The sequence below is a fragment of the Tinamus guttatus genome, unplaced genomic scaffold (genome assembly GCF_059628265.1).
Source record: "Tinamus guttatus ecotype Peru unplaced genomic scaffold, ASM5962826v1 Tinamus_guttatus_pri_ptg000140l, whole genome shotgun sequence".
Lineage (NCBI taxonomy): Eukaryota > Metazoa > Chordata > Aves > Tinamiformes > Tinamidae > Tinamus > Tinamus guttatus.
In genome coordinates, this window is record NW_028288674.1 from 651,411 (window position 1) to 676,160 (window position 24,750).

Sequence of the window (24,750 nt, forward strand, 5' to 3'; positions counted from 1 at the left end):
AGGAACCAGAGAAACAGAAGCTCTGGGAACACTCATGAAACAGAACAAACCTGCTGCATCAATCCCATTTTAAGAATTATCCTTACTAGATACTGCACTAAATGATACATTTACCATGTCTATTAGGCATGTACAAGAGTTGGTGTGTGGAGACAACTCAGAAGGTGCCAAAAGGCTTCCTCAAGCATTTTTTCTGCTGAAAAGCCTTTGAAAGAAGAAAAGTGGAAACCCTTAACATCTTGTCACAATTGATGTATGCCTTCTCAAAAAAAATCCAACACATCTGGAAAAGAAGAGTCTGATAATGCCCGTTTTATATTGTACTTAAATTACACAAGTAGAAAAGTTATGCTTATTAATAGTTTAATGTATGAAGGAAACATCCAGATTTCTGAATATGAAGGTACATATCTCACATTAATTTAAGTCTACATAAAGTAGAGCCTCTATACTGACATATTGAAATTTACTTTCTGCTTAGCCATTTGTTATGTAAACAATTGTACATTTATTTGCCATTCTAAAACTTCAGGATCAAGTTTACATAATTTTGCTAAATTTCTGTGTTGCTCAGAAGCAGTTTACAGTACTAAAACCAACCAGCCAAAGAACAGCTTCAACAGAAAGTTATGTCAAAAAAAAAAAAAGAAAAAAAAATGAAAGAAAAAGGGGAAAGAATAAAGGCTAACTAAGTTGAAACGTATGATGATGGGGAATGGGCGGTCACAATGTTCACAGAAAAAGGTCAGTTAGTAAGTTCTTCTGCAAAAAGCCTACACACTTCAGTCAAGCACATCAGTAGAATGATCTGGGAGCACATAAACTGTTTCTGCCATTTGTGTTTTCCTTTGCAAAAAAGGAATCTCAAGGCTAGCAAGTTGATCCCACTCAGCCAAGTTGGTTCATATGCACACTGTTCATGTGAGGTGTCCAAGTTCCAGTCCACACCTGAAAGAGAGAGCTTTATTTAACACCATACTTCTGGGCTTCTCAAAATATTTCAGAAATGCCAATTACACAAAAATGCTTACAGTTTCAACTGCTTTGAAATTAATTTCCATGTCAGACAATGCAACTATCAATCATGAGTAAACCTAAACCACACTGAGTTAGTCTCATGACTTTTTTTTTTTTCTTTTAATTCAGGTGAGAAAAGGGCTTTTGAAGAGGGAACAGGATCTTTGATCTTTCTGCCTGTAGCTTTTTCTCTTCGGCACCATGATCTGCCTGCATGTTCCTTCCCACATAGTGCAAAAAAATACTCTCTCCCAGCCCAAGTGGGAAGCCTTAATAGCCCATGCAAAGAGTGAAATCAACACCATTATGTCAACAATTCCTCCAGCACAGCAATAAATTATAGCTTTCTACATGAATAATGTACTCCAAGGAAAATAAATATGGTCTCAAAGCATGCCCAGTCCCTGTCCAGGAGATATAACAGGACTTGGCATATGCACAGGATTGTGTGCAAGGGCAACACCTCAAGATCTAAAGTTTTCAGAACAAAAGACAGAACAGGCTGACACCCTGAGTATTTTTTTTACCTATCTGTACCACCACCCTCAGCTTCAGAAAGAAAACAAATGCAACCCAGGTAACACCTTGTGGGACCATGGTTTTTCAACTAAACCTGAAGTTGATAAATTATGATAAAGTGCCACTTCAGAGCAATACATGAATTATGCCTAAGGAACAAGTTACTTACTCTGCTGCAACCCTACAATCTGCCAGAGCTGGGAGGTGCTGCCTGCTCCTTGGAGTGTTCCAAGCTAACTGAAGTCCACAGCTCAGTGTATAATGAAATATAGAGGGAAGATTAAAGATGACAAGAACTACTACTGATCCATGATTGTTTTAGGGGCTGTCCAAGCAGTGCCAAGAGGTTTAGGGGAATGTAATCCCTGTACCTAAGTTCTATTTAATGAGAAGACCTCTAACCCATGAAAGATCAGAGAAATTGCTAAAAACATTTAAGGAAGAGCTACTTTCTCCCTTTTCATGTCAACTCTCAAGACAGGAAGGCGTTACACCTTTCTGGCTCTAATAATAATCATTTAGAGTCATGCTGTATCCTCTTTTCCAGAAAGGTAGATTTGCATAAGAAAAATAAATGTCTTCCTTCACAAAAGCGCACATTATCTCAAATGTGCATCTGTCCTGAAGCACATGATAGTAATTTTAAATACATGTGTGTGTGCACATGTGTGTATATATATAAATATATATGCACAACTGTGGTCGCAGAATACACACATACAGCACAGTGTGTATCAGGGGTGTATCAGCTCAGATAAATGAGGAAAAACAGGCAGCACCATACAAGACATTTTTCTCACAGCTAGAATGTTTTTGTCTTGATCACACTATCTGTTAAGTTAAAACCATGAATAAAAAGACCAAAATGTTACCGTCTGAGGCCCGTTATTTTCTGTGGAATTTGAAACCATCTTTATCAGTGAGTTCCAAGATGGGTCAGCAGCATGAGGCCCATTAAATATAGGACCTCCAGTACCATCTGTGATGGGGGCTACTGGAGGAATCATTGCATTCCCATACACAGAGAAAGGCATACCCTAAAAAAGGAGAAAAAACAAAGAATCACTGTGTATTCATAAATGCTAGTATTCTTGCACATACGGAACGACAGAAAAGGTGGCATGCTAAAGAATTTCTCCACCTTAAAGCAGTAATAGAAAACACAAGCCTAAAAACTCTTCTGAGCATCTATTTTTTTTTCTCTTGGCACAGAAAACAGAAGACCTTTATTAAATCTAGGTTGCCTACAACATTGGGAAGGTTCCTAAATATTTACCTTATACATGTTGAATAGTGCAAATGAACGATACCTCAAGCAGCCCATCTGCCTCATGCACAAGCGTGGAAATAAAATAGCACATCGGCAATAAGAGAATCCTTACCCCGACTTTCGGAAAGTCCATGTATCCTGCAGGAACAGGCTGATGGAATGTACCGGAAGGCGTCACTATTCCCGTACTGTCGCGTTCCATCGCTTGGTGCGAAAACACGCCTGGGTCTGACATGGGCCTGTGGATCATGTGGCTTCCCATTCCGCTGTGACACCAGTCCACTTTATCTAATGCAGACACCAACATTGCAGCGGGTTACTACCCAGAACGCACACTAATAATCCTTTCCCCCAACCTGAATGTTTGGGCACTAGAACATTTATGAAAATGATGGCTCAGTTACTGTTTCCCATACATCGCAATTAACATTTTTGCGGAAGGGATGGAGCACACCAGAAACAGCACCTGTGTGGAGAGATACTCCGAAGCAGAGACCTCAGTCTCAGCAGTGGCAAAGAGGGCTGAAACCCAACACGCAACTAAGGCACAACCTCTGCAATTTTTAACCTCTGAAATACAAAAACGCCATTTGTGGCAACTCTTCCTCCTCCAAAACCCTAAATTCCTGGCAGGCGTGGTGCTGCAAAGAGATCACGCTGTGTGCTATGAAGGTCACTTGTTTCATTTGATTCCCTCCCTTTGAGCCATCTCATTAACACACGGACCCAGAAGCACTTTTTACAGGCAAAACCAGGAAATGGCTAGCTGGAGATGCATGCTTACATACAAGCTTTATTAACTGACATGGGACAGCTGATGTACAGCTATTATTTCCATCTAAAACATTACATAGGCCAATTTTCCATACAAAATAAGGCAAATATGACTATGGGATAAAGAGGAGAGGGGTTGCAGACATGCTGTGGGAAGAAATTTAACAGTAGGTCTGAAACCATCCTAATTCTTGAAAGAAAACATGAATTAAAGCATAAATTCCATTTTAAGCTGAAAATCTAGAGTAATGGACAAATTAAGAAATAAAGTAACCTTACCAAAATAAACTAAATAGACATCAAAAGAAAAAAAAAAACACCCTCTAATGTGACTCCACCTTTGACTCAGTTTTACACAGGAGGTTGAGATGACCTCCGCAGGTCCCTTCTGACTTCAATTAACCCACCAGCCTAAAAAGATGACTTAAACTATCAGTCCAACCTAAATTACATCCCAGAGTCTTAAGCATTTGCTGAGGAGATATCCTTTTGATGACAAACATTTTTTAATAAATTCTTGAATCCTGAATTCCAAAAGACTATAGGAAAGCTAAGATCCTTGTGTGAGTGAAAGGAAAGAAGGTGACTAGACAGAACAAGGGGAAAAACAAATGCAGAATATAGTCTAATAAAAAAATTCCACATCCAAGTTGAAAGTACATAAAATTATAGGTATTCACAAAGAAAAATACATCCAGTTACTTCACTTTCACCTCTTTTGAAACGTATCAATCCTGAACCAGTTAATCCCCATATAAGTGGTATTACTTTCCTTGTTCCTTATTACTTCAGGTAAGAATAAACCTTTGCAACAGAGACATCCATTTCTGCATTATCTTCAGCTTCAAAGCAAAGTAAGGAAAACATATTACAGTAAAATACTAGCATAGTGATATCTACTAACACTACATACCTTGATTGCCACCTATACCTTCAAAGGACCAGATACCGCTATGTCCCACTGGAGCGGCTAAGTTGCTCCCGATAACAGATGGAGTAGAAGTTCCAGTTTGTCTAATACGTGCAGACCGCTCAGTCCCAATTGGAACAGGAACTTTTCTGTCCTGAGAAACATTATTGGGTTTTTCTGATCCCAAGGACACCGCTGAAGGAGCAGGAGACGGTGCTCTTACTCCAGAAGACACTGACTGGGCAGGAGATTCTACAGGAAAACAAGAGCATTTAGTAACATGAGCAATATCCTCTCAAGTCACCATAAATCTCTCCTTTTATGTCAAACCACACACCAAACAAATGAAAATGGGTAGTTTGTTAGTGCCACATTACAACAGCAGACACTTTAGGATTACTTGAACAGTTTTACTTTCAGATCAGAGACACATTCATAATTTGTTTAGTTTCTCACATAAAATGATTATCAAACACTGGCAGCTACTGGACATGCAGTGTGACTGACTGAAACAGCTCAAAATTGTAATCAAGCATTACTGTCCATCAGCAATACAGGATTTGAGGATTATATCCAAAAGCATAGCTCAAGTAAACCCATGTTTGCTTCTGTTGGTTTAAGTCCTCCATATGTTTATTATTGTTGTTGTTGCCGCCAGTAAAATAAAACAAAGATTAATTTGTTCCCTGAATAACTCAGCATTGAATAGTTTTTTTAAAAAACAAAAAACAAAAAAAAAAACACCACTGTCCACAAAAGAACCTAGCAAAACCACAACTGCAGAGGGAGATAGCAAAGGGAAGTACCAGAGCCTTCATTTAGCTTTCGCTCCTAGAATACATTACACAGTCCAGCTTACGGAGCATCAAGAAGCCTAACCAGCTAGTGCTGTATAGGTAGGTTAAGTAAAGCATCATTACCACTCACACTTGACATGTTACCTGAACAAACCCCAAAACACAGATCACTTTGTAATATGACTGAAGGGAAAGTTAAAAACCCTGGCAGAGACTTAGCAAACAGTCCAGCGTTCATTATGAGATAGAGAACTCCAAAAGCATGACCCAGTTCAGCTATGAAAAGAACAGAGACTACAGTTCAAAACTTCCATTGGGAATTTTCTTGAAACCTCTGGCTGCAGAATTTTAAAACACATCCCTCCCCTGCCCAAGTGAAAAATAGCTAGAAATGGAAGAGGAGAACAAGCTATTTCAAATAAGCAGTACACAAGGCCCTTTGATTTATATGATAGCTTCTCAACTGGTTTCCCACTGACTAGAACTCACCATTTGATGCTGATGAACATGGAGGCAATAAACTAAGTGGGGAAAAATGCTGTCTGTTAAAATTAGCAGCTGCAGGTGGTCCTCCCAGAGGTGTCCCAGGTGCATATATCTGACCTCCCGAAAGGTTTGAGGCAAAATTACCCAGGTGTGTAGAGGAAGGTGTTACAGAAGCATAGGGTGAATCCATACTGACAATACCTAAGGGAGAAATTGGCACAAGTGACTCCCACTATTGAAAAAAGTCTCTATAAAGATGTCTCTGTCAAGAGGCCTGTTAAAACGGGAAATGAAAAAAGGAAGATCCATACCCAACCAACTGGTGATTTTTTTTTTCCATTTGGTTAAGAAAATAGAGAGACTTAAGCTTCTTACACAGTACAGATGCCACATACTGTGAAGAGTTGCAGATAAATCAAGAACAATTAATGTTACCATACAGCTATCTTCAGTGACAGTGAATTCAAGGAACAGAATCCATGTTCTGATATAACTGCATGTTGGCATAACAGTATTTTATTAATCCGTAACTTAAGCTTGCTACAGTATGAGATTACACTTTCCAAATAAGAATAGCTGAGACAATACTCAAGTTTTTTTGTACTTTCTCCTCTCGAATTTTGTTTCTTTGTGGGGAAAAACAGTAATAAGCTTATAAGCATCAAGATCAATTTTGAAGCATTTTCCTCCAACTCAGAAATGCATTTTCAATTGTTTAAGAAAATGGTATCCAATTGGGATAAAGGGGCACCAATTCTGTAAGAAGAATTTATCTTAACAGGGATACCCAAAATACAGAAGTGAAATCCCTCTCCATGTCCTCGATGAAGGAAAAAATCCATCTAAGATATTAAGAAACAAAAGAAATTAAGGAAGTTTGTTACCATTCATCTTTCTCCAGCTAAGGACAGAAACCTAGAATTAGTAGCCATAGTAGTAGTTAGAAAAAAAAAAAAAAATGTTTGCCATTGATAGGCAGAAGAGGAGGAAAACAGAATATCTGCCTGCCCTGTACTGTCTTTTATGAAAACACAAGCTCTTTTTCTCCCCTCAAGTTTTCCAGGGTCTAGGGAGTTATTTTCCTACGAACATAATAGTTTCTGACTCTTCAGACCGCTCCACCTTGATCTGCTTGTATCTGAAGCCTTCAGAAAGAACTGAGCTCACATGATTGTGGATAGAGTGCTAGCGTTACTCACACTGTTCAACAGATTCAAGTGATGTGATATACGGGCATGCAATAAGTACAAATGCATAAGAAGGACAACAAATCAGACCAAATTCAGATTCCCTCAAGAGCCGCTTTAGATATGATATTCACAAAATATGAAAACAACAGCTGTTACATGTGTCTTGATTCATACACAAAGCTAGATAAACAACTTGTGCATCTTATTACAAGGGGCACAGGTTGCAGGAACTCTATTTGCTGGGGGCTTCTAAAATCTTACTGCAAAATTCGGCACATCAGTGAAATTGGTTTTTCTGATCAAATTGAGTACTGAAGAAAACATAATCCTCTTCATTCAAGGTCACATTAAGACTTTTTTTTTTTTTTAAATATTGTCCTAACACTTTGAAGAAGTTGTAAATTTTTTTGTAGCCTAAGCACAAGCAAGTTATCAGAGTGAAATGCCTACAGATGGTAGTAGGGAAAGCAGGAAGAAACAGTGAACTGTTTTACTATCTGAGCTATCACTGAAGAGCAGAGTTTAGTGTCAAAAAGAACGCCTCTGGTGGACCATCAAATACATCAGCTGCTAAGTAGTTATTAGATTTTAGAGAAGGTACTTGGAGAGGTGACCTGAACTATGCTTACAGATATAAAAATCATGATTAAATTTATTAGAGTCCCATTTCAGTGCAAAGCAGAAACGGATTTACTGTTAACAATTACAAAAGCAGATGCAGAAAATACTGGAAGTTCAAAACACAAGCATGCAGCAGCGATTAGTTGAAAACAATATTAAGATACAAACACAAAACATGCACTTACCTGAGGGACTTGGAGCTGGCCTCTGTAATGGTGGCCTAAAACCTGGGGCTTTGGAAGTATCCGACTGATGTAAGGGATCCGAGTTTGGCAAAAATGAAGACTTTCCTGATAGAATAGATTCTGGTGCTGTCTGAGGTGAAATGACAGAACCACCCCAGAAGGCATGAGCAGACGTAGGACTGTTTTCAAACAACGTACTAAAGGGCCCAAACGGTAAAGTAGCACTGAAATTGGTACCCATAGACTTGTTTGCTGGATGGGCTGAATTTTGAGAAGCACTTTGTGTACTTAAGGTAGAAGGAAGCTGCACTGAAGAAGGAACACTGTGAGGCCTTTTGATGTGATTAACATTGAGGACTGCGACAGAAGAATTTTGCACAGGAGCCGGATTCTTATGGACGCTACCAGTTCCATGGACAGGCGGTCTGATGGTTGGGGTTTCCATCTTAGCCGCAGGCTGCGAAGGCCCCATTGCCGTCTGAGACATGGGGTAGGTCATCGGGGCATTAGTTGACCCTGCCACAGGGGCAGAAGTGCTTGCTGCTGCCAAATTTGGAGGCACGACCATTCGAGGATCTGGTGCAGGAACCTGAGGTTGCTGAAGAGGAGGTCTTGCCTCTTGCAGAGGAGCTCCTTGAGACTGCTGATGAGCAGGGTGCACGGAGGAACCCCCAGAACCAGCACTGGGCTGCCTGCTGCTGGCTGAGCTGCTCGTTTCCACTACTGGCGGACTACCCACTTCCTGATCAGACGAAGGCGCACCTTTATGCGGAGAGGCTGCTGCACAGTCTGAAGGGCTGTTTCTAGAAGCACCTATGGACTGGGCAGGAGGAGAAGGAGATGACGGGGAAGATGCAGGGTAGTGTTCTTTGGCAGTAGAAATAGGATACGTGGCATTTGTCGGCGCTGTGCTGGTGTTACTCGCTGTCGTTGTCACTGTGGTGGTGGTAGCATTTGACGTCTTCACAACTGTGACGAAAAGCTGCCTCCTGACCGAAGGTGAACTCGGGCTGCCATTTGTAGTAGGACCAGGCACAGTAGAAGCCACTGAACTTGTTGTAGCTGTTGGACTAGTCGTCAAAGAACTTGCTGAATTCACCTGAGAACTGCTGCTGTTCTGACTGTTATGGCGAGGCACCATGTGAGGTTTAGGTGAGTTGGTAGCTCTTGCAGGGCTCAAAGGCCGAACTGGAAATGGACCCCAGGTGGACTGAGCTGGTGGAAAAGTACCTCCAAAATGGGTCATGGGCAACCGAGGCGGACGGATTTGCTGGAAAGTCTGAGCAGCGAGTAAAGCGTGTGCAAACTGTGGAGGAGGATATGCTAATGGAAGAGAAACTTGGAAGCCAGGCCGCACATTATTCACTGGGTTCTTAATGGTTTTGTGAGTGGATGCTGAAGAAATTGCAGGCACAGTGAGTGCAGAGGCAGTTTGAGATGCTGATGAAGCAGCTACAGTGGTCACTTTGATCCCTACAAGAGAACTGTTAGCAGCTGTAGTCATGGCAGGTGTTGATGACCCCGTTTTGGAGCTGGCAGCAGAACTTTTCAAGCGGTTCTTTGGAATAAGTTCATCGATTTCCTTATCTGGATCTTTAATCAGAGCATTGATTAACTGCGTGGCCTGTCTTGTGGATTCAGTGCCACCCCTATAGAGTGAAAGGATATGAAAAGGTAAAAGTACAGAGCATTTACTCATCAGGTTACACATAAGTACTTCAACCACATGGTTCAGCCTGTCATGCTAACATTGACACGGAAAAGACCTCTTACCAGGAGACTGAGCTTGACACTTCCCTGATAACAACTACTACTAAAGCAGCTCAAGACGAGTATGCTAACACAGAGAGAGAAAAAACAAACAAACAAAAAACCACCCAACTGTCTTGTCTAAAAAGAAAAAAAACATCTCCCTAAACGCCTACATATTTAGGCATCAGACAAACCTAAATAAGCCAAGCATATAGATGCCTACATTTATATCTCCAATAGAAAAAGCCTCCCCATCTTACTATCATACATTTTGTATGATCATAGAATCATAGAATGCTTAGGGTTGGAAGGGACCTCTAGAGATCATCTAGTCCAACCCCCCTGCATACGCAGGGACACCTAGAGCACGTGGCACAGGACTGCATCCAAGCGGGTTTGGAAGATCTCCAGAGAAGGAGACTCTACGACCTCTCTGGGCAGCCTGTTCCAGTGCTCTGTCACCCGATAGATAGTAGATAGTAGATGATAGTAGCAACTGGTAGATCTTTCCATCATCCCCACTGCCTTTGCCTCCTCTACCCAAAAAACAAAGTGGCTGCTTATTCTTAGGGGTTAACCACAAGCCCATTCATTTCCCCTGCCCAAAAAACAAAATGGCTGCTTATTCTTAGGGGTTAACCACAAGCCCATTCATTTCTCTCCCTCGAATCATGTTCTAGAAATAAAAAATATATATAAAATAAAAAAAAAGGAACACCCTATTGCAAACACACAATCCACACTCACAAGCGAACATGTCAAGCAGCAGTCTGCTTACCTTATTGTTATTATCCGATCTCCAGTTTTGTCTTTCTGTTTGTCAATATCTATGTGTGCTCCAGTGCACTCACGTATAGCATTGATGTTACATCCTCCTCTGCCAATGACTCTGGAAATGACAGTTGATGGAACAGAAACCTTCTTGGACCTAGGCAAAACAGACCACAAAGTTAGGCAGGAAACACTTCAGCAGTGTGAAGCAATGGGCAGAATAGGCAAAAGAGCACCATAAAGATTCAATGTATGCAACAGTTTGGGAAATTCATCACATCCATTAGAGAAGGAGATTTGCTAACTGCAAGAACAATTAGATTCAAGCTACAACAGTCTTTGAGATACGACATAAAAAGAAGGGGGATTTGGAAGGATGTTTTGCTTACCTTCTTACAACCTCCTTCCATCCTTCCTCCCTTTTCTGACCACATTTAGGGCTAGCGATGGTCAGCTTTCCATTGGGAGAAGAGAGAGGAGAGGGACCAGATTTTGTGCACGTAGACAAGGAATTACTTGTCACTTCACTGATAACTTCAGACAACCTTCAGAAGAAATTAAATGCTCTCAATACAAGGTCACAAAAAAAAAAAAAAAAAAAAAAAAGATGACTTCCATCCCCTTAGCTCATTCCCTCTTAGCTCATTCTTCCATCCTCCCAACTCCATTTCCTCTTTCAGTGCAACAAATACTCCAAAATCACAACTGATAAGCTACAGTAACAATCATGTTGGGTGAAAGACGATAAGCATCATGCCACCTAGAAACAGCCCAAAGACTCAACTAATACTTGTAAAGCTTGCATGTGGTATCAGCATACCACCCAGTGCTTGAAGATATTGGCACTTGAGGAGCTGGCATTGCCAAAGCTCCTGCTCAACACAGCTGTCATCACAACAGTACCACACAGGGAATGTGGAGTTAGTTCAGTGCTATATGCTATGTCCTTGCAATACCCATTCAGGGAAGGAAATGGTACATCATGACCCCGACTAAGTCCTATCCACCAGCAGTTAAAAAGGTGGAGTGCATCTAGTTTGTACCTTCCAAACTGGGTTCTGGAGACAGCCCAGAGATCTCCCAACAGCACCACTGCACAACCCTAATTCTTCCAAAGGGAAGCAAGTACTTAAAGACTGCCTCCAATGTCAAAGCTTTTAAAAACAAACAGTGGACAGCCTTGGGCAAGGCAAGGAAGAAATGAAAAGCCAAAGTAACTGCAATACTGCTGACTTCAAGTGGGAATGGATTATATTAAATAACTGCTTGAACCTAGATGTTGACACTTTGATAAAGTTAGTGGGTTGTGGTATATATCTGACTCCTGCTTCTGAGCCTACTGCACTGAGGTTCATACTGAAACCACATTTATGCTCCTCATTACAACAGGAGTTGTGACTAACAGCAGTAAGGATACAGGGTTTCATCCTTTCCTAAAAACATATTTGATCCCATTTGACCGTGGAGACAAGGATTCAGCTTTCCCATGTATAGTCAACACCTTGAGTAGGCATGTACACAGCCACAAAAACTTACTTTATGGATGATTTGGTAGTAACTGCTTTCCTCTCATCCTTCGGACAAGTGACAAGAACTGATGGTTGTTTTTTGTTGCTCTGTGCGTTAGTAACAGCTGTGGAAGAATGATTGTCACTTTTGTGGCTACTGTTGCTATTGCTGCTTTCATCGCTACAGCTGGAAATCCTCATATTATCACTGTCGCCGCTTTCACTGGTGCTGCTGCTCTTTGATTCACCATTCACTTTTTCTGGTTGCCCATAGGAAATGGGGAGTTGATCATCAAAGATAATTTGAACGTTATCAGGGGTGACTTTGTTTTTCCTGTTTTTTCTTTTGGAGCTTGCAGTGGTGATGGTATTATTTCTTTTTCCATGGGAACCTGCTAAAGTTGTCCAAGTTGCCGAAATACCTATGGTGGTGGTTGTGGTAGCACTAGGAGGCTCCATGGGGACCTCCGGCTCATCTGATGGAAGAGGAAAAACAAAAAATAAATCAGTATTAATCTGTCTCAAGGAACTTTGTGTCATTTTGTTTTCCATGTTACATCTCATACCAAAGAGCTCATTAACTACTTGAAAAAACACCAAGACTCAAAACACTCAAACAAGTAGAACAACTGCATGGACTTTTGTACAACTATTACATGTGGTACCACGTAGCCTCTTTCGGTGTGTTATATGAAAAGCCATTTCAATCATTTCTAATATGGGGAGTAAATACCAAATCTCTTTCAGAACTGTAAAGTCACCTTCAGGTTTTAGCTTCTCCTTCTCCTGAGCAGCCTGGAGCTCAAAATTCTCTTTGTTTTTTGCTTCAATTTCTTCTAGTTTTCGCCTTTGTTCTTCTTTCTTCTTCCTCCTTTTCTCCTTTCTTTTTTCTCTTTTGGCAGCCAAAGCCAATCTTCTGCTTTCTTCCCTTAGCTACAATCAAGCATATTCGACTGCATTACAGGATGTACCATGCATTTCAAAAATGTGAATGTTTCTTTACAGCATGCTTGCCCATTTCCTAGGGAGCTGAACTTCAATTTTAGACAGCTTTTTTTTTTAAATAATAATAATAAAAACACCACACACACACACAGAAGGGAAATATTCTCTCCTGTGGTTTTATGTAGTTATGCTTCCAAATGCTAATGTTGCCAAGAACTGTAGAAATAAAAAAGTCAGACTGAAGAGTTTTCCTGCATGTGTTTTTAAGATTCCTTAAACAACCATACATGCAGCAGTATGGTCTGCACAACACTCACCTCACTTTCTAAGAATGGGATAAAAAACACTTTCAGCTATTTGGATGCTGTGTGTCATATGACATTACATTCTACTTGTATTTTTTTCTATTACATTTCCAATACAGTACTCTGGTTCCTAGTGACATTACTGGCATACATATTCATATGTAAGACATACACAAAACAGGTTTTATATCTAAAATGCCTAGGAATGTGATTGGAAAAATCCCGACTTATGACATACTTGGCAAAACAACTGCTAAAAATACTTCTTTGGGTATAATATTACATAGAGAAATCATTTAATTATACAGAACTTTTTTGATCCATTGCTCAGTTAGTAAATGACAAAAATCAATGGAGCAACTAGACACTAAATTCTTTACATGCACATTACAGTTAGGTTTGCATTCTTATGTACTTTCACTGATCTTATAATCTTGAAGGAATGCAGAATTGGAACTTAAAAAAAAAAATTCCAAACGCTTTCAACTTGCCTTCTCCAAGTCCAGTTCCTCTAGCAGAATGCTTGCATTCTTGTTTGCTTCAGCAGCCTGTCTATCTTTGGCTTGAACAATTGATTCCATACATAGATGGCACTTCTTCAACATCTCCTACAATGATAAGGTATGTGAATCTTCAGTCTGAAAAACGTCAAATCTCACAGTACGTGTGTTCAAATAAGCATTCTCAAGGTCATACCTGCAATTTACAGCCTGCTTACACATAAGGTTTTATGTAAGGCTACCACAAAACATTTTTTTTTACTTATGAAATGCCAATTTTCTAGTGATATGGTGCCATCATGAGAAGGAAGAAATTTTCCCTCAATTCTTGAGTAAGACATGGATATCTAAACACAACTATCATGCTATTTAGGCAACCATTCTTTACCCCTGACATCCTTCCAGTAAGCATTTCTTCATGCCCAACCTTGCTAACTGATATGCCACAGTCATAGGTGAAGACTGCAATCAGGAATCAATCTGTGTGGTAAAAACTGTAGAGCAAAGACAGTTCATAACCTATGCCTGTTATCAAGATAAATTAAGCTCATGAAACAAAAAGGGAAGAGTCGGAAAGGTGAAGAAAGCCATGAAAACAAAAGCATTCGTGCTAAAGCTGAGTCACAGTATCATCCCTTCAGAAATATCTTATTTAGCACTCTACTTACCTTATCAGTAATTGTTGCTATGTATCTCATACATTCTGAGTCTGATGGAAACTGGTTTACTTCTTTGACTAGGTAGCGCACCACTTTTACATGACCCTGAAAATTAAATTTCACAGCATTCATTTCATATCACACTCATGACCTCTGCTTTCCTAAGTGGCACTGAAGTTCAAGCACTCCTTGCATAATATTTCTTTTAACTGCCCTCACATAATCCTCCCAACACTTAAAATATTTCTGAACTATCTTTAATATCTCTTTAACAGTAGTATATTTTCTTGTTTTTATGAAGAAAAAGCAAACAATTAATTATTACTGTCAAAACTGCACACACTTGACAGTAAGAGAAACCTGATTTCTACCTCTCAGTTACATTGTTTAATTGGGAAACATATATTCCATTCTGTTCATGCTTTTCTTCTATTTGTGTCTTAGTTTAACTTGAGTTTAGGGTCAAATGAAACTCTTTCATTTCATGTCATGGGATGAACAGCGTGAACTGCAGTACCAACTTTTTATGTAAAAAGTTTCCATAACAGATTAAGAAAATGGAGTTTTCTATGCTAATTACAATTGAAGCAGCCCTTCTTCCAATCACGTGTTCACCTGCTTCTTTCCATCTTGTCCTTTTCATTGGTTTTCAAATGCCAGGTTCTGGCAATCTAGACTCTAAGTTGCTACAACCACTTAACATTTTTAAGTAGAACAGCATTTAAAATGATATGTAAAGAGTCAGAGCTGGCTAAAAAGTCCTTTTTGCTTGTTTTTCTTTTTCGTACACAAGTGCTCATCTCCTCTTGCTTGAGACTCCAATCCAACATTTATTTCTAGTTCTATTGCAAATTTCCCCTCTCCACCGACACTGGAATTTTCCTCCTGGCCCATGAGAGCCAGACTAAGAACACCTATACAGCAAACCTCTCCTAGAATTTCCACACAATAATTATACAGGTGACACACATACCTATTTTTGAAGATTCAGGCCAAACACTTAAAAAAGCTTGCAGCTTTTGAAAGATTTACTTCCTCTCACCTATGTTCTATTATAACCATGCAGTTATCATCAAGACAACAGTAACACCAAAGTTCAAGTTCAGATTCTACCTTTCGAAAGGCTGCCATTAGAGGAGTTATCTTCCTGTTATCAGCAGCATCCACATCTGCTCCAGCTTGAACCAGCAGCTGGACAACATCTAGATGTCCTCCATTTGCTGCAAGCCAGAGTGGAGTATTCCCCTTCTTGTTACGCACATCGATGTGAGCTCCTCTACAAAAACAAACATAATTGATCAAAATACCAAGCCATATTTAAGTAACACATGTCAACCGGACTGGCAAAAGTCCTGCAATCCCTGAGGAAAATTGGCTGAGTCAGAATTCTTTTTTTTCTGTGAAACACATACATAGAGCATTAGAGTTTCTGAAACATTATTTTTTGACTTTCTCTGATGCTGGTAAGAGCCAAGGCTCAGCCTATGATCACTCATATCTGAATCACTGTCAACTAGCTTTGAAGCTTCAATAACTACTTCACTAACTCCCATCCAGCAGTGCACTGTATTCCTCACCAAGTTACCTGCACAAACTTGTTAAGCTTTGAGCGCAGGCGAACAGCCAGTGCTGTCACTTGTCAGACTGACTCGTCAAAAGCTGCTTAGAAAACTTTTGCATTGGATGTAGTTTGTGATCAAGTTTTACAACAAATGGCATCATTAGGGTTTATGTTTTACGCCTTCTTTTTGCCTGTTTAAGGATTTGACACTTTTATCTAACATATACTGACACAGTTATCTCCATTTAACATAAATGTCAATCTATTAAGACACTGCTCACTTCCAAGACATACGACTTGGCGAGCTAGAAGAAACTCCATTAGCCAGACTTGGGCAAAAAGAAGCACCCAAACACCAAACAATTTTGTTTGATTGCTCTCAATGAATAAAAATATCAAGTTCTCAAAGTAAACAGATTCCTATGACCCGACTTCTTTTAGCCAAACCCTGATATGGGATAAAAACAACTGCCTTCTCCCACACACGTGCACTGGAAAATAAAGATTTGCGAAAACAACTCTAGATTCCAAATGTGTTTTTTTAAGCAGTATTGCATCAGTTACGTACCTGCTAATAAGAAGCTCACAGAATTTGTAGTGCCCTTTGTCTGCTGCGATGGTTAAAGCTGTGTCTCTTGAGGAAGGTACTGGAGGAGCATTTACATCTGCACCTTTGTCCAACAGAACTCTGCCCACTTCTGCATATCCACCAGAAGCTGCTTCCATTAATGGTGTGAGGCCAGTCTATAACGAGCAAGCAGCAAACAAAAGCAACTCAGACTCTTTGAATACATGAAAGTCTTCTATTTTATTAAGTTAATGGATCAGTACTCTTATGCTTGTAACATCTGAAGATTGATTAAGGTTTCATAAAAAATACTCTGGTCTGAAGAGCTGTATTGCCACATGATTACGCTAGCCTTTAAACACAGCCATATCTCTTCTTTAAGATATATGGTCCTTCTCTGGGTGGGTTCATAAATATGCACTTGATCCACAAGAGGTTTCATGTATTCAGTCAACTTCCAAAGGAAATGCAGAGAACAGAAAGAAGTTTTGAGTCCCACACAGAAGTCATGCCTTAAAAGAATCTCTTGGCTCCTTACCTTAGCTCTATGCTCCACATTTGCCTTTCTGTCAAGGAGCAAGCTGACCACTTCAGTTCTCCCCTGGAAACAAGCTAGGGTCAGCGCTGTATTTCTATTGGTCTCTATCTGGGCATTTATATCAGAGCCCATGTCCAGCAATAGCTTGACAGCAGCAGTGTGCCCATTCATGGCTGCTAGCATCAAGGGTGAAATGCCCAACTTGCTACCAGTTCTGAAAGAGGAAAAAGTTTAATCATAACAACATTTATAAAAATGACTTATACACACTTGTGAAGGCAGATTATCCAAAACAGAAAAACAGTTAAGCAAACTATTGATGTAGCCTTAAATGGTGTATTACTTAACACCAATAAGCTTCTTTTTAATTGTGACAGTTTTGAAGGCATCCTTTACAAGCGGATGACTTTTTACTTGTGCAGTCCATTGGTTAGGTTGCTCTTCCTCCCCAAAGCTGGATACAGAATTCCACATACCAACACAAACCCACCACTATACAGGAAAGAAATAGAGGGGGCACAAAACTAACACTCTTTTTACATAACCCAGAAATGATTTCAACTACTAGGTCAAACAGGGCAAAAAGAATTATTTCTATCTTTTGACTAAAAATGAAAGTCAGTAGGGCAAACGAAAAATAGTTATGGAGACTATAGAAATAGATGGAAGGAGATGGAAGTCAGTGCTGCTGATTGTTAACAAGCAAAGGGGAAAAAAATCCCACAAGACCATGCTGTTGTTAAATGACCAAAAGTGATCTATAATACATATAAGTCTTTGTTTCACTTAGTCACCACGAAAGCCTTTTGGCTGGGTCAAAACGCAGAAGACTACAAGAGCCATGACAGAAGGTGTGAAAAGGGAACTTGCCTGGAATTGATTTCTGCTCCAGCATTTAGCAAAATCTTGATTATGTTCACATATCCACCAGAAGCAGCAAGACTTAAAGGTGTGTAATCAGAAACATTCCTGTGCTCTTTGTTTGCCCCTCGAGCTAGCAGCAACTCCACCACCTGCAGTGTTTGAAAAAAATAACATTTGCTTTTCTTCCAATCTTGCAGATCTGTCTGGAGTAAATGTTTATGAAGTCTAAATATACCACTGACACCTTCCAACAGAAACAAAACCCTTTTGCTTAGTTGCTTCACCATGCTCTCACACTTCCACACAAATCCACAAGACTGCAATCATGCTTCCAGAACTGCGATGACACTACCTTCCACATCAGCCATAACCACTCATTAGCATACTTAAGGTTCATATCCAATTATACATGATAGTCAGATAAATGTATGATTATTTCAGCTAGTAAGACTGCCAAAAAATACACATTCAGTTTGAATTCAATATAAAAAGTAATCTTGCCTTTTGCCCTCTGCCATTCTGGTGCTCAATTTTTTATCAAGTTAAAAACTCATCTTCCAACCAAGGTGTTGGAGCAAACCGAAGATGCACTCATTTGTTTTCATGTTTTGTTTGCTACTGACACAACTGAATCAGACTGCACATAGAAGTGACATTGTGCCCCCATCGCCTCTGCAGGAAACATGCACCACAAGCTAACAGAGAACTCGGTACTTGCACCACTCAAGCTGTTCTTTGCACAGAGAGAAAAAGAAATGCCTAGTGTTTCTTAGAGAAAGCCTTCCTTACCAGTAATTAAAAAAATATATATTGCAAAATGCCCAATATACAACCTAGAAGAGGTTTTGTTAAGTTATGTCTCTGCATTGCTTTTAAAAACCACCCCCGTAAGACAGGATGGGTCATGTTAGTCCTTTTTTTTCTTGGAAGACTGTTTTGGTCTACTGACATAATATTTCATCTACAGTATGCTTTTGAAAACTTAAGTTAAACTTTACCTCTTGCCTCCCTCCTGAACAAGCCAAAGACAAGGGAGTGTCCTTGGTTCTCTCTGACTGGGCTTCAATATCTGCTCCATTGTCCAGCAAGATTTCAACAACACCCACGTGGCCTGCTGTGGCAGCCAAAATAAGTGGAGTAAATCCTGGAAGGAGAAAGGATGTTAGAATTGTCTACATGCACAACTTCAGTTTAAGTGATGAATTAAACAACCAAGAAAGACTCTAAAAAATTGACATAAAGATTTTATTCATTATGCTACACTCTAAGCTTAGAGTGGGTCTACGTAAGCACTTTTAGTTACCTACCTTTCTTGTCCCGATGTTCAATATTAGCTCCTCTCTCCAGCAGTGTTTGTACTAATTCTTCATGGCCCCCAGCACAAGCAAGTGTCAATGCTGTGTCATGGTTACTCTCAGTCTGAAAGAAACAGATACCACACACAAAGTGAAATAACTATCTCCTTCACGACATACAGCCCCTTGTCATATTGCATAGCAGCCTACACACAAGTGCATCAGGGACCAAAAAAAGCTTCCATAATTTAGCACGTTTACTGATCACCACACAGTCTTCATGTGAACTTCAAGATAAAACATTCTACTTCTCACATGAGTTTGGTAGAGGGACTTGGGCAGCAACATATGTTATTCCTGGAAGCACCTGGGTATGTGACCACCAAAGAATTTTGGAGGACTATCATCAGGCTTTGCTTCAGACAAGTTTCCCTACTGCTTTAGTTTACTACGATCCACGGGAGCTGTTCTACATTGGGTCAAAGCCTATCAGGCTGTGGAAAGAGTCCTTGCCCACAGTTACAGCAAAAACCAAGCCAATACCAAGAGCAACAGAACTCATGAAGGCTGGTTTCCGAGGGATTTTTCTCCCTTTCAATGCAAGTTATTACCTCTTCTTGACCCTGCCTGCCATATCTTTTAAGACAAAAAACAGCCTTATCACTTGCAGTCTAAAACTATGCATGTGCACCCATTACTATATGTACATATTCTTCTACAACCAGTTTGATCAACATCAGCTAGCCAATTAAAAAGTTATTTTCAATAGAGATAGCCTTTTCCCTTAAGTAGGGAAAAGAGTTTGCATTATTTCTTCCTCTTAAAAACTTATACAAGTGATTAGTTTTGACGCTCCCATTTTTTCCATACTTGGTTGGCATTAGCCAACAACTTAAACAGTCCAACTCTTCAGCCTCATGACTCTCTCAGGATCGTAGGCAAAGAAATATTTATATTTTGTCAGAAAACAACTTAGCTGTTTCCTGTAATTACACAGACAATTCAAAAAAAGAAAAGATAATACACGCTGAAGTGTTCAACCATTCAATAGCTTCTTTTCCTCTGTTTAGCTACAGCATAGAGGAAGGTGGGTGGAAACTCTATGCGGAGTTATACTGCCTTCCTAAAAATCACCAAATTAAGTCTCTAGAACGAAGGACACTGTACAATAGAGCTGTTGATAACCCAGTTATTCCTGATCTAGAGAATACCTTCTGTGCTGTGAGGATGGTTTCGGGCTTACCTGGGCATCAATATCTATAGCAGGGTAGATTGGTAGCATGGCTGAAGGAGAAATGATAGGACTTGGAGTTGATGTCTGAGGTTGGGAGACAGAAGTTGCAATGCTGTGGGTAGGAGTGTTTGACATTGCAGATGCTCTTCCACTCACTGCTGTTGAACAGAATAGCTATACTTAGTAAAAGCACCATTTTTACTTCTAATTTTCAACATTATTGTAAATGGCCACTAAGATGGACAGAACTCTCTAAAGTCATTTTATCCAAATAGCTTGTTATTTCACACACTTAACACTATTTTGAACCTTTAACTCTTTGAACTTAACAAATGTGAACTTTTAGACATCATTAGATCGAATAAGTATCCAAATGACATGTTGTAAAAAACCTTCAAAAAAAAGTATTTTTAAACAACATCTTTTTCCACAAGAAATCAGTCATTGTTTGGACTCAAGGTTCAATACCTTCCCAAGGAGGACCACAGCACAAGTAGCAATGGGTACCTATGTTCTTTTTTATTAAACAGTTTAAGAAGTCTCATACGAGAATCTATCCAACACCCCCTCCAAAACATCACACAGAAAGCAGCAGTGATGGGGCCAGGATGACCGCAGCATGATTTGTTAAAACCAGAGAAGTAGCAGCTTTGCATCAGCCATTTTGCAGAGGCTTGGGTGAAAGATGTCAGGATAAGCAAAAGGTCATAGCGTTTTACAGGTGGTGACAACGTATCAACACAACACAGGTTAGCACCCTGACTGCAGCACTTCCCTGAAATTCATTGACATGTGGGATTTTTGCAAGTACAGAGTACATATAACACTAGCACAGCCTTTGTAAAAAAAAAAAAAAAAAAAAAAAAAAAAAAAATTTCACAGTTACTTTCCTCCCACTTCCCCCCCTGCAAAGGAATTCCATATTATTCTTCCTGCTTTTTCTTCAGTATTTCTCCAGATACATCAGGCAAAGGAAAGAGTCAAATGTCGTACATTTCTCCTGTCAAATCCACATTCCAATGTTTCTAAATATCACCACCTGAGCACCGTTCAGTTTTTAACGAACATGCAAAGGGTAGCGATCAAAATCTTTTAGGTGCCCCAAGACCAGTATTACCAAGTTTTGAACAAGCCCAAATGCTTCAGAGCATTCATGAGCAATAAAAAGAGTAACCAACTAATTTAATTCACCTAAATGCACTGATTCTCCCCCACCACCTACCCCAACAGACTAGCTGCAAGTCTAGGTAGCAATTTAATATTTCAATACAAAGCAATTGCTATTGGGAGACTGGTATACTGAACTCTTCCAAATTGCATTACACAATAGGATATATATAAATAGGATAAATATATGTGCTTGAGTATGCAGCCAGCTACATTTCTCAATAATGCTGAGATGCAAGGTAAAGCCCCCAAAGCTCATTTGTTGAAACACATAAAATCTAAGCACCACTTAAACACTGCAGTTGACCTTTTGTACATTTATTTGGCTATTATGCACTCGGTTTTGTGCTTACTGCCATTCATACCACAATCTGCCCTTTAACATTGGATTCTTTATGAAGATCTCCACTTTGTGATCTACATCCTAAATCAAAAGCATACCAAAATAAAAAAAAAATCCTGAAAAGGAACGTGGGATTGCTTGACAAGTTTGTTGCTTGCTTTAAGAACCACTATTTGCAATAAGTGCAACAGGTTATAGTTAGATATAGACACCAAATCCCTTTATAAATCCTGTTCAATCTTTATCTTGACTATTATTGCTATATTTCTTACTGATGTTGTCCAGTTGTGTGTGCAGTGGTGTTCTTATATTTACTGCATACTCCCTTTAATATCAGCAGGGGACATTTAACGAACAGCTTTACACTACATTACAATAAGCCAATATGAGCAACAGAAAATAATATATTTAAGAAAATATATCTGATGGCTCAACTTTTCCAAAGGTTTTTTTTTAAACACAACTCAAAAGGCTTCTGGTTTTATTGTGAAAATGCTTCTGTAAAACCCTTACAAACAAGGAGAGAATTGCCTAATGAAGACAACCAATCCGAAGAGAACCCGTGGTGATCAGACCTTAAAAGGAAATACCTGGTTTTGTGTAACTGCCTTCCCCTTGCTTGTATATAAACCCTGCGCGCGACACCAGGGGGGTCCTTGGCAAGATTCCCTGTTTGAGGGTGAGCCGGGGACCCCAGCTAGCTGGTAATAAAGTTGGATCCTGCATCTATCGGCCTCTCTGCTTCTGTCACGCTTGTGGGCTGGGGAACCGGACTTAACATTATACGTCCACTTCTTCCTCTCTGTCCTAGTATCTTGCAGGAGAGTGTCTTTGCAAGATCTCAAGTTATTAAGTAGCTATGTTCCTTCCATGTATACTTAAAAACAAGGTATTGATATATATCAATCTCAATACATACGCACAGCATGCTCTGAATTAGAAACGTAAAAATCATGTTTTGCATTAGAACACATACACAGCAGCACTTCTATCCACTAATGGTTCCAGTGACGAAGACCCAAAGCACCACACTGGGGTTCTTCCAGGAAATCATCACTAGTCCTAGGGTAGCTCTTCCCAGGTAGCCTCTCACAAAGTTTCAGTCTGAGGGTAGACTATCAACCCTTCAGGTTGTGTTCAAATGGGTTGCCCATTTAAAAACAGCCAGGAATCTCTTAGCAGTCCAAGGAAAAGAGCCCAAGTGCTTTTACCGCCAATTTGCAAGAGCAGCAAAACCATTGCTAAGAACTGATCAAGTTCATTATACCCGTGTCTAAGAATCATGCAGCCCTTCTTCATAAGGAGAAATACAAATTTTCAGTAAGACTATATCAAGTCAACTATAACAGTTCTCAAACACAGCGGGCCTACAGGTTCACTGCAGAAACTAGATTTGATGTGGGTCTAGATCTGCTCAAAATCTACCCTCAAGTCCTCTAGTTCAATTCTCAGGTGACTAGTCCCAAGTACGGACAAACTGTATTTTGTCAGGGTCCAGAGCTACAACAGGCTGAAACCCAACGGTTAAAACTTCAACACATCCTCATATACTATGAAAAGAGGGGGGAAAAAAAGCTACTTCTGATATACCAACCTGACAAACAGGTATCAGTTAGCACAACAAAAGGAAAGTTCACCCTGGAAATCAAAAGGTTATAGCTGCTTCTGTGAACTGCTAAAGACAGGGCTCAGCAGACTAGCAGGGCTTGCTGCAGAGCTAGCAGGAATACACACATACACACACACACACACAGAAGTTGACATACCCTCAACTGGTTAAGCAAATATTATACCTGCTCATAACAATATAAACCCACCTGCCATGATGTCATCCAGCGTGTCATTGAGGGTCTGAGCAGGGCTGGCTACCATTAACCCTTGCTGTGTTTCTGTCAGTATTCCTTGCCCCAGCCCTGCTAGTTGTGCTTGGCCCAACACTGGCTGTCCAACTATAACACCTTGCAGTTCTGTAAGGTTTGCGATGGACCCTGGAGGTAAGGAACCTGCTGCCAGAGGCAAAGCTTGTGGCATCGCCAGAGGCTGAATTGGTGCAAAACCCGTCTGAGTAGCAGCTTGCTGGGGATCATCTTTAAGCAAGATGGGGTCCACTTGCTGTAATCGTGCATAGTCTCCCTCTGAGAGTTGTTCTCCTACCCCAACAGGAGTCAGTAGTCCCAGATGCTGGCAAGACTGTTGCTGCTGCTGCTGCTGGAGCTGAATTCTTTGCGCTTTTACCTCTAGATATTGCTTTTTTAGCTGCTGCTGAGTTTTCAACTGTAACTCTCGCTCCACTTTCTGCAGTTCCTCCAAAATCTTTTGTTTCTTCTGAATTTGTTCCTCTCTCGTTTTGTTCAGCTCCTCAATCTTCTCTTTGGTGAGCTGGTCAGCATGTGCCAATTCCAAGGACTGCAGCTGAGCATTCTTCTCTATGGCTTCTTTTATCCTCTGCTCCAGCTCTGTCAACTTGCCCTGAGCCTCTTCTACAATGCTCTCTGGAGACTGATTGGTGATGTAACCCTGTACATCCTGGTTGTTTGCTGGCAAATGACTGCTGGACTTTTGTTTAGAAGCAGCTGTGTGAAAAAGAAACCCCCTCAGAACCAATGGAAGTGCATATGAATGGCATCCTCATTATAGAGCTACTGTTGGGATGCTAAATGGCTGGTTACACACCAAGACACAGCATCCACAGAAGGTGAAAGTGGACTGTAAGGCCCTCCTTAAAAAAAAAAAAAAAAAAAAAAAAAAAAAAAAAAAAAAAAAAAAAAAAGGTATCTTTCGCCTCCCATTTTAATACGGCAGTCAGATTGCAGATCAACAGCACAGACACTGTGCATACATTACAAATAATCCCTGCGCTATGTTGAGATATTTACTCCAATTGTTATAGTCTGTCAAATGACTCAAGACTGTCTCAAGATCCGTTGTGACCCACTGGTGCAACAAGGTCAACGAAAACAAAAGGGCAGGA

The 24,750-nt window shown here is 40.1% G+C and overlaps 1 protein-coding gene across 1 annotated transcript in view; it reads right to left on the reverse strand.

Annotated features, from left to right (window-relative positions):
* Positions 1–346: 346 nt before the first annotated feature.
* The window catches only part of ANKRD17 (ankyrin repeat domain 17), a 78,111-nt gene continuing 53,707 nt past the window's right edge, over positions 347–24,750 (reverse strand). The window contains exons 15-34 of the mRNA XM_088521972.1: positions 23,597–24,352; positions 20,279–20,427; positions 19,048–19,159; positions 18,739–18,884; positions 17,747–17,889; positions 16,877–17,090; positions 16,339–16,514; positions 15,323–15,485; positions 14,219–14,314; positions 13,542–13,658; positions 12,562–12,733; positions 11,829–12,276; positions 10,682–10,837; positions 10,300–10,449; positions 7,770–9,418; positions 5,777–5,974; positions 4,494–4,742; positions 2,919–3,094; positions 2,409–2,573; positions 347–948 (exon numbers count right to left, since the gene is read on the reverse strand). Of these exons, the coding sequence (XP_088378098.1) occupies positions 889–948; positions 2,409–2,573; positions 2,919–3,094; positions 4,494–4,742; positions 5,777–5,974; positions 7,770–9,418; positions 10,300–10,449; positions 10,682–10,837; positions 11,829–12,276; positions 12,562–12,733; positions 13,542–13,658; positions 14,219–14,314; positions 15,323–15,485; positions 16,339–16,514; positions 16,877–17,090; positions 17,747–17,889; positions 18,739–18,884; positions 19,048–19,159; positions 20,279–20,427; positions 23,597–24,352 (5,495 nt within the window). The 3' untranslated portion in view covers positions 347–888. The remainder of the gene's footprint in view (positions 949–2,408; positions 2,574–2,918; positions 3,095–4,493; positions 4,743–5,776; positions 5,975–7,769; positions 9,419–10,299; positions 10,450–10,681; positions 10,838–11,828; positions 12,277–12,561; positions 12,734–13,541; positions 13,659–14,218; positions 14,315–15,322; positions 15,486–16,338; positions 16,515–16,876; positions 17,091–17,746; positions 17,890–18,738; positions 18,885–19,047; positions 19,160–20,278; positions 20,428–23,596; positions 24,353–24,750) is intronic.